At 31.2% G+C, this 10,792-nt stretch overlaps 1 protein-coding gene across 1 annotated transcript in view; it reads right to left on the bottom strand.

Annotated features, from left to right (window-relative positions):
* Positions 1-10,792, bottom strand: part of LOC106677440 (uncharacterized) — a 95,556-nt gene that overhangs the window by 7,161 nt on the left and 77,603 nt on the right. Inside the window, exons 3-4 of the mRNA XM_067049844.1 lie at positions 8,231-8,413; positions 2,830-2,993 (exon numbers count right to left, since the gene is read on the bottom strand). Coding sequence (XP_066905945.1) covers positions 2,830-2,993; positions 8,231-8,413 — 347 coding nt within the window. The remainder of the gene's footprint in view (positions 1-2,829; positions 2,994-8,230; positions 8,414-10,792) is intronic.

Here is a 10,792-nt window from a genome sequence, read left to right as displayed (position 1 = left end):
AAAAAAAAAAAAAAAAAAATATTTTATCCTTTTTTTTCTACCACACGAACATTTTATCCTTAGTTATAAAAGTAATTAGCAAGCTAACTGCGATATGGAATATTAGTATCATCAAGATCATACATTTTTAATTGATTATTTTTTTTTAGATTTTTATGATAATGTAATTTGTATGAAAGTTATCTCGTCTATGTTGTAGAAAATTGGTATTACTATTTGATTTGTAAATATTATTGTAAATGAAACAGTAGATGGTATGTAACCTTTGTTTGGTTCAGTCGGATTGGTGGCGTCTGTTCAGAAACATACTCTTTGTCTTCTACTTTTAACTCTAATATGAAAAGCATTCAATCCTTTCAGTCCAAACTCCTTCGAACAATAGTCAATATTCTAGACTACGTAACCAACAATATCTTACACCACGACCTTAATATACCATTTGCCTCAGAACGTATATAATCCAAATTCACTACATTCCATAAGAAATTCATCATCCTAATCTCCCTGTGCAATCCTTATCAAGCCCTAAAATACTCTCCGTAGGTCGAAATGGCAGTGGCCCAGAGACTTATTGTAAATAATTGTATCGGTGTTCTGACATTGGCGAGATTCTCCACTTAGGTCCTGAGCATTGCGACTAGTAACCTTTCTCAGACTCTACTCTGATGTATATGACAAGATATAATACTACAGAATAAAATTAATTTAATCCCCTCACCTCCGGACTTAAAATAGCTCCTTTTTAGAATGGATAACTCATATATGACATTAAACATAACAGGTAACATTAAAATACTAAAGGTAGTAAAAGGTAAGACACAACACGAATTACTTTTCTTTTTCACAGTAATGCACTTACTAATTCATTTTTTATTTCTGTTTTAGACGGTTCGGAAAAAAAAAAAAAAAAAAAAATCAGAGTACCATGTGCCTAATGATGAGTATTATTTATTTAATGCTCTGTGGTAAGTACATTTTTTAAAATTTAAACCCACTAGTTTCTAACTTTGCTTCCTCTTCTATGCCTGGCAATACTCTAAGGCGCCTGAAAAGGAGATGGCCACGTGATCTTATATTGTAAAATGTTTTTAGAGTTCTACTACTGGGTAGTTTCTCTACATGCTGTATCATATCATTTTAACTTGTATTTTTTATACAGTTGTAAATTAAAAAAAATAAGTAAATAATATCCTAACAAATATTTAAATACAAATACGTAGAGGTTGGTTGTGATAGCTGACGACTGCTCCAAGAACGAGTTGTACCTGTTCTATGAATTGTTCTTGTTAGGTATTATGGAGTTCTGGTTCTTGTTACATGCAATGAACTACCATTTAGCCAACCTGATACTTTTACTATAGTCTAGGACTTTATTAGATTGCTACCAAAGGGTAGTTTCTCTACACGCCTCTATTATATCATTATGATCTTACATCAAATTTAATGGGTGTATTTTTATGTACAGTTATAAATATCATTAAATAAATAAAAAAGTCTGGAACTTTCTGACATATCTACCAACTACCAACCAAGACACTCAGGCGATACTGAGATGTCTAATTACATAACATAACACAAAGCCATAGGGTCAACTTTTCTAAAAAATATTAAATTTAAAATAAGATAATTAAACTATTCTGTTTTATAAATTATGAATCACGACGCAGTTAATGAAAACTGTGAATTGTATGTTTCATATTATTAACATAAAATAAAAATAACTCAATAAAAAAATTTGAATGAATTAATTACACTCACCCATATTTCAATCTATGTTAAAATCAGATTTGCATAATATATTTTATTTTTAATTTCCATAATATTATAGATGAAATGTTTTTTTTGGAGCAGAAGATCTCATATTTGGATTTTCGGGTCCAAAAAACATTTCTGGTCGGTTTTTAACAAAATACATTTAAAAAATTACTACTTTGGAACCATTTTTTATATTTTGTTATATTCACTTATTTTGTGAATGTATTAATGATTTATTTCTGAATTTTTTCTGCTCCTCAACGAGTAGTTATATTTTGATACTGAACTGAATTTTCTACCTTCATCAAAACTAGAAATACAAAATAAAATATATTTTAGGTGTACACATGTGACCTTCCACTTTTTTTTTCGGCGTTTCTATACGCCCCGACCTTTGTGTTGATAAATATATTTTAAGTCATAGAGTAATCGAAAAGAGTTTCATCAGATGCTAGGAAGCACACTTAAGACTAATTTCTACTATACAAATGATGCTTACGAATATTTAGCTAAAAATTTCCCTGTACCGATTAAATTGTTTCTATTCTATTTTGAACTGATATAAATTTGGAATGAAATTTAACGATTTAGGCTTAGTTAAGTGTCTTAAATAGACATACTAATCGTTAATTGACTGACTAATATCTTTGTGATTTTACGATACATCATGTCTTTGGTATTGGAAAAAAAAATGTAAGCTTTTTTTTTTTATATTGACGCTATGCTGGTAAACTGATTTTTAACTTTTTAATATTCGCAATGTAGGAAGGTGGGGTTTCTAAATGAATCTACATTGAAAATATCCTACGTAAATTCTTTAGTTTATTACTACTAATAAATTCTTTATTTCGACTTAATCTATGTTCCTCATGTATTTAACAAGAGGGGTACAGTAGAAGTATCGGGTATTTATTTAGACACCTTCCTTACTGCAGTGGATTTGAATGGATGATTTAAATTCCTAAGGCAGTATTTATTTATAGTCTGTAGTATTTATTTATAGTATTTATAGTCTATATAAGACTACTTTAATATTACTTCTATTTATTGATAATATAATATTATGTTAGATACAGTGTGCTGCTGAGGGCGGACCTGCCTCCCTGGAGGGGTGTCTTGGCGACTGTTGCCACCGAAATATATATACATCACTGAGTCTATACGGTCGTGATCATGGAGGTCGGTGTCTGCTAAGCTGTTGTCAGGCAAAGGGTCTTCTAGCAGCTTTCGGTCCTCTTCTGAAACACCAAGACGTTTTCGTTTATTATAAATTATCTTTTATAGTCAATGTATAAAATACATCCAGCTCATAACGATATACTGTAATATTACAAATAACATATAAGTATACATATTATGACTTAATAATAGGTATCTCCATTATGAATATATGCTATACTTAAAATTTAAAAATTTATTGTAATTTCTTTATAAAACTAAAATAAATATTTGTTTATGAATTAAAATGTTAAATTTAACTTTATGCTATCATGTTATTTGCCACTCAATCATTTTTTTAGATAAGAAAATTTAAAAAAAATTTAGATGACATAACAGCTCATGTCACTCAATAGACAAAAAAAACAGCACAAGATCCCAAAATTTTCAATACTGTTTTTCTTGAAACTGTGACTCATTTTAAGCATCATATACAGGCTTAAAATTTAACTTAAATAAAAAATCGTGATTGACAGTAAATTGCTCGGTACAGCTAATATTAGAATGGTTGGGTTATTATCTGATATTAATTCATACGATTAAATTACTATTAGATTTATCGGAGCGATTCCAACATTCTGGGCGATTTGCCAACAGAATTCATTCCCTGCCTGGCAGTAATCCTAGCGGTATCACTGCACTGTAGTTTAAACCCGCGATTAGGCAGTTAAATAGGATAGGATTCATTATTCGGTCCGAAGGCACGTAAGTAGCGATGGTTCTGTAATTGGTAGCTACTAAATATTCACTTTAATTCTCCACTGTCATTATCCGGATTTAGTTCCATTAAGGGAACACGGCGGGACCTACAACCTGGATTGTAGGTTGTAGATCGCTTTACGGTCATTTAACACCCTTGGGTGTGACATAATTTGCATAACTCCTCCCCCCTCTCATTTGCATAACTTAACGTGAAACTCTTCGCTAAATATCACTTAAGGCTATCGGTGCTACAATGTAGTCTTAAATATAACAAAATGTTTGATTTCTTAAGGACTTATCTCGGAAAAAGTAGGAACTTTTTTGGTTGATCAAATTCAGAGATAAAAATTTAATATTTTACAGTATATGAATTTTTTTAACATGAAAAAATGAAAATTTTATTGAAGTAGTGATTTGACATTCTATATCCTATAAATAACTAAATTAGAAGTGTTAGGTGTTTCGACAGTGTAGAAAATTCCAAAGAATACTCCAGGTTCTGTAATTAAAAATAGTTTCCTTTTTTTAATTGGCAGAATAGCAAAGCAAATAAGAAATTGTACGCAGTAAACACAATTTTATTATACATTATTTTATTTTATAATAAATATATACCAGGAACGTGTTAGATACAAATAGATTACAATATTTACTCATCCAGGAACAATTGACATTCTGTCCAATATGTTTTTTACTGTTTGAATAGAAATATATATATATATTAATCATTATTATTAATTACAGTTGTATTTACTGCATAATATTTTGGTCTTTAGTTAACTCCTCTTCTAATATAAAAAATTAAAAATTAGGTTCTACAATCTAGTGTATTATTAGGTTCTATAATCTGGTGTATTAGGTTCTATCATAGAAAATTGTTTCTTTTTTTTTTTTTTTATAAGAAGAGGAGCTAACAATATACAAAAATATTATGCAGTAAATACAAATTTAATTAAAAATAATCATAAATAATTTATGTATTTCTATCCAAGCAAAGGATAGAAAAAAAAACATATTGGACTCAATGTCAATTATTCCCTTAAAAAACACTCTACTTTATATGTGTATAAAACGTTCCTGGTTTGCTTCCCCTGGCAATTTATTTCTTCACTTCTTTGGAGTCATAAAGTGTCTCTAGGGTCTATGATTCATATTTCTTACAACCTTGTTTATTAGTTTATTGCTGTATCGTTTATTACTGTCCCACCTCCATCATAGTACTTTATGCACCTCTATCTCTACCCTTTTGCTCTATACAAATAAGTTCATGCATCTTCAGAAAGACTTCAGCAGTTAGTCACAAACTAGTTTTTGTATGTTAATAGTAAGTCTGATTCTATTGTCAATAGTATTAAATAGTATAATATAACTGTCAAAATACAAAGCAAAATTAGTCTATATTTTGCTTTTAGTACAACAGCCGGGAAGAAAAAAAGGCAGTTATCTCACCCCAATTTTTGATTACTTTAATGAAAACTATGTATAATTACTAGTGAATATTGATGAGTCTGCCAAGTATAGGTAGGGGGAATAAAAAATGGCGGCTGTTCCAAAACCTTAAAAAACATTACTTTTTCATTCGGAGCTTTATATCTTAAAAACTACCAACAACACTAGAAAATCTTAGAGAACATTATTTAAAGAAGAGTAAATATTACCCCTAAAAGAGCTATTTACGTCCAATAGTTTTCGAGATATAGCTTTTTAAAAAGCAAAATTTCTTAAAAATCTACTGAAAGACTAGTAGATAATTAATTTATTTTGAGAGATCTATGTCTCAGGAACTATGTGATGTACAGATTAATAAAATGTACGAACAACTATAAATCAATTTATTTTAAACTATTACTCCTACGAAGATAAACATCATAAAATACTTTATAGATCATAAAACTAGTTTTAATTTGAGTGCTAATTGACATCTGTACGTCGAATGGTTTCTGAGATATAGATTTTTCAAAATAAATTCACTTATTACTGATCTTTCAGTACGTCCCATACAACATTTTTATGAAATGTTGCTTTTTAAAAAGCTATATCTCGAAAACTATTTAATGTAAATAACTCTATTAGGCCTCATATTTTATCTAATTTGCTCTTCTTTAAATGATGGTCTCTTAGGTTTTCTTGTGTTGTTTCTACTTTTTGAGATATAGAGCTCCGAATGAAAATTTTTTTTTTTATCGGTTTGAAACAGGAGCCATTTTTTATTCTCCCTACCCATACTTGGCAGACTCATGAATTTTGACTAGTAATTATGCATAGTTTTCATTAAAGTAATAAAAAATTGGGGTGAGATAACTGCCTTTTTTATCCTCTTGGGCTCTTGTACTATTTGTATTCTCCAGTAAATCAGAAGAAACATGGTTATAATATTTTAAAAAAATATATCGAATCAACAAATTAAATTCCTTTATGTTCTTAAAAATGTATTCAACAATTAGTAGTTAAAAAAAAGGATTAGTTTTGATATTATTTCCTTCAGAAAGCATAATAAAAGCACTGCTGTATCTTCAACCAGAGATAATTATTCTCATCACTGGTATGGAATGTATTTTGAGAAGTCCACCATTACAATACCACAGCTGCGTTTGTTAAACAAAATGTGAATTTTTTATAAAACATATATTATTTTCAAGCAACTATAATTAGTAAAATAGAATCTTAAAGTAACTAGAGGATTAAAAATAAAATAACCCTGTGTTGTTGTACGTACTCATTCTAAATAAAAATCTCATTCAAACGGTACTGTACTTTTTTTAATGTGCTCAGTAGTTTGCCAGAAAAACATATCTCTCTAGTAGAATTAATGTATATAATTCTTTTAATAACAAATAAAATAGTGATTAGCTTTCCTTAAGTCAAAAAAATACAAAATAAGCTGTTTCTCTTGTATTTCAATTTGTAAAAAGAAATGGACCAGCCCATGGCGAAGTTGCAAGCACAGAGAATACCGTAAAAACGGGCCTGAAAGATAAATGGAGAGTGGGGAGAAAAGAAGTGTTCCGGGAAAACATAAACAGTTCTATTCAAAGGAAAGTGCTCAACGCTTTTCAGGCGATTCCTCACACGTTTTGTTACGTTCTTGTCTTTTGAGATTTGTTTCATGACGACGCAGAGTTGTCCTTTATTTCAATGTCTAAACAAGTGACTGTGTTTAGACAATAAAAATTAAAAAAAAAAAAAAGAAAATGTTTTCTTAAGTTTAGAATGGAATGACTAAAATCAGCGCAATCTGACCATCAGAATACGTCGAAAGTATAAAAAAATTTCGTTCGATATCACCATTTTCTTTTATTTTTTTTTAAACAATGTCCTCGGTACGTTGAATATGTACATGAATCCTTTCCATCCCAGTTACTTCAGCTTCTCTACTTGCTATCATAATAAAAATAAACACTGTTTCCATACTTCGGTAAAATATTTATATTGCAGATGCTTGATGTAATCCCTTTTTATATGGAAAATGGAAGGGAATGCGATCGTGGCAAATTTCGATTTTGAGATTTCGACGGAAATACATTTGAACGTCTTCTGAGTCCAAAAACCTATTCTCCCAAAATTATCTGTGAACCGCCTAGCTCAAAAACCAAAAGTCGTACGAAACTGAAATTAATTATTTAAGTCAGGTACATGCCTGGGATGTGACGGTAACTTTCGCGGACTGATCTTGAAAGTACCACTTTTTTAAAATTGATATTTCGCATTTTTCTTGAAAATGAATTATACGATTTTGGTTAAAATCGCTATGTCGATCTAGAATTAAATTGTCTTTAATATCAGGTAAATCTTATTCTCCTTGAAATAATATGACAGAGCTTAAATGACGAATTTTTATAACATTTTCTTCTAAAGTACCTTTAATTTTCTTTATTTGAAATAAATAAACAGTTCTTATCGTTAGCAATTATAAACTATAGATAAGTACAAAATATCAAAGAATTTTATGACTAACTTAAGGAGAAAAAATGAAAATTAAACATCGGAATATTACGGGGAGTGCCGAGACCATCCGAACATTTTCGATTGGATCGTGGCTTTGTTATCTTATGGTTAACTGTTGAATTCTTAGCAGGAACAAAATTTAATATAGTTCTTCCCACTTTGAGAAACCCTTACTGCGAATATTTGTAGCAAGCTTCGTAAAAAAAAAAAATTGTGCTTCTGGTCTTGTGCCCTGTCACTGGTCATCATAGATGATAATAAAAAGATGTTATTGTTAATTTTATTTATTAATGTTAAAAATAAGGCTGTAATGTTTACCTTTGAACGTTGTCTTTACAAGAACTTTGGCCGAAACCAAAACTGCGTCAGAATTTTGTTTTTTTAGCCGGCATCCGAAACTTCGATCAGTCTCTACTGCTTATTAAATTCTAACGAAATTTAAGACTAAAAAAGTAAGTCAGTTGGTACAATAAAGTTCCCCAAGAAAAAAATCAAACTAAATTGGATAGAGGTGTACTGTTTGATTATGTTGGTAAGTGATAAACTAAATTTTCAGAATTGATAACAAAGTATAATAGTCAAAGTTTGAGAAAATTAAGGATATACATACGTGACGAATTGAGCAATAGGTCCGGATAGTCCGGGTAAGGAGAATAATAGTCTTCCTCTTCAGCAGAGCTGTTTGTGAGGGTGGAGGAAGCGGTCGAGGCGTTGAGGGACGGAGTCGGACCTGCACCGAGCGGTGGGGCTGGTGCTGAGCTGAGTGGCACTGGGATCTCGGTCACCCACCCTCCTGTAACACAATATAATATAAGTAATTATAAAAGTAATAAGGGGCTCGGGGCAAGAATGTGACAAGCCAAGTGATATAAACTTTTCAGCAGAGCAGTTTCTAGAAGATCTACAATTTTTATTTAATGTTTTATGTTGCTCATATTCTATAATGTTATAGGTAAATGAGTTGAAATTATAGTGTGAGACCAGCGGTTGCCAAACGGTGGTCTGCGAATCACAGGTGGTCTTGGTCGAGTCACCGTGGGGTGGTTCTCGGGAATTTCCTGCAACCTTGCTGGAATGTCCTTGTCAGAATTGCTTTATTTTAACTTTGGTCCACATATTATGGAATGTATAGTAAGGGAAAGTATTGTGAGCGTGAAAAATTGAAATTCGAGTTTTTGAAGGAAATACAAGTTTTGATGTACCCCGAGTTCAAAGGACCAAGTCTAGCCAAATCATCTGCGTGCGTTTGTGCTCAATTTTCGGAATGGCTTCCCCTAAAGTACCTTTAATTTTGTTCGTTTGAAATAAATTAACCATCTCACATTTTTATTGGTATTAACAAATGGGAAAATATAAGCTATGGAAGGATTTGGTAATCAACTTAACGCGAAAAGAGGAAAAATATTTTTCCAGGATGAAAATACATTTTCGGAAATAATAATAATATAGACGTATTATAAACCGCTGAGAAATCAAAGATTTTACAAAAAAATAATATTAAACATTAAAGATGATGGTAATAGAGAATGACGAAAGAAAAATGAATAAATAAAAGACCAGTTGTTGAGTCTGACTGTTTAATTGGTGGGTGCATGCGCAGTACGTTTTTCTGTTTCAACAGTCTAATGGATGGTGCTCTATTTATGTCTCTATAGTTAATTAATTGTGTGTTTTTTAAATTCACTTGGTCTATAGGTGTCTTCCAGTTGACGGGATGACTATCTCTATAAAATCCTTCCTAGTGTTTGTTTGTTTTTGTTTAGTGGCGCAAAACATCATCGGTCATCAACACCATTTATACCTTATTTAATTTTGCTTACATTTATTTAAATTCATTGATTTATTTATTTTTAATTTGATTATTATTCATTTGTTTTTTTTTCCGTTCAATACTATATTTTGTCTGTAAATCTTTTAATTTAAAAACTGAAACACTAATTCTATTGTTTTATCATCCTCTCCGAGGGTTTTTGAAATATCTGGGATTAATCCTAAGCTATTGAGGTGTGATGTGAAATATGGGCATTCTTGGAAAATGTGACTTATTGTTAGATTGTTGTTGCAATACTGGCAGTTCGGAGGCGTTTCTTTTGAAATAAGATAGGAGTGGGTGAGCCTCGTGTGACCTATTCCCAGCCTGGTCAGTACGACCTCCTCTCTACGGCATTTGCGGCTGGAGGAGTATACCCCTTTTCAAGGGGTTTGCTCATTTCTGATGGAGTTAAAATTGCTTCGTGCCGTCCCAGTGGCGTGAGTGCTTCTCTTGCAGCGTGATCGGCCAATTCATTCACTGCGATTCCTAGGTGACTTGGAACCCATATAAATGTAACTGACATTCTCATATTGTATAGAGTGCAGTAAAAATGGATGCAGGGAATTTTTGGCTGTTCCGGATACATAGAATCTAAGCCTTTCAACGAACTTAATTGATATGTAATTATTGTAATGTTGGTGTGGTTCAAAGACAAGCAGTTATGAAGTGCTGCTGTTATTATATTGAGTTCAGCAGTGAATTTGTTGCATAGTTTGTGGAGTTTAATTTTGAACGTTGAGTCATTAGTTACGAAGGATGATACGGCTGATTGGTCTGGTTTTGATCCGTCTGTATAGATTACAAAGGATTCTGGCATGTTTTAATTAGACGAGAAAAGTGGGGTTCGGTACTATTTTTCGAACATTTGGACAGGTCTAGAATTGTTTTTAATGTTGATTCTACAACAGATAAGCATTGTATAAATGGTCAAGAGCAGAATCTGAATTTTATTAAAATGCTATACTTTTGCAACAGAGAAATGAAAACATTTTGCAATGAGAAATATTATTAAATAATTTTTTAAAAACTGTTGAAATTGGTTTCAGTCTATCGGTCAACTTAAAGTGTCATTTGGAAAATATTTCCGTTGTGAGTAATATAAAACTATTTGTCCTGAAACGAGCGTGGATTAATTTCCACTGAAAATAGACAGGCAAGTGAAAGTTTCCTGATTTATTAGTTTCAGTTGAAAATATCAAATATCAAAGTGATTTAGAATGCACCGGTAAGCAGGGGTCCCCAGAACTGAATTGGAAACTAGTGTTAGAAGTATTTGTACAATAAATAACTTTGTAGAGAAACAAAAGAACTTTTTGCCAAAGTAATAAAGTTCCCCAAGAAAAAAATCAAACTAAATTG

The sequence above is a fragment of the Halyomorpha halys genome, unplaced genomic scaffold, assembly GCF_000696795.3.
Source record: "Halyomorpha halys isolate HHAL.00 unplaced genomic scaffold, Hhal_1.1 Scaffold8.1, whole genome shotgun sequence".
Taxonomy (NCBI): domain Eukaryota; kingdom Metazoa; phylum Arthropoda; class Insecta; order Hemiptera; family Pentatomidae; genus Halyomorpha; species Halyomorpha halys.
The sequence above is the reverse complement of the archived record's forward strand: the minus strand, read 5'-3'. Positions and strand labels throughout refer to the sequence as shown.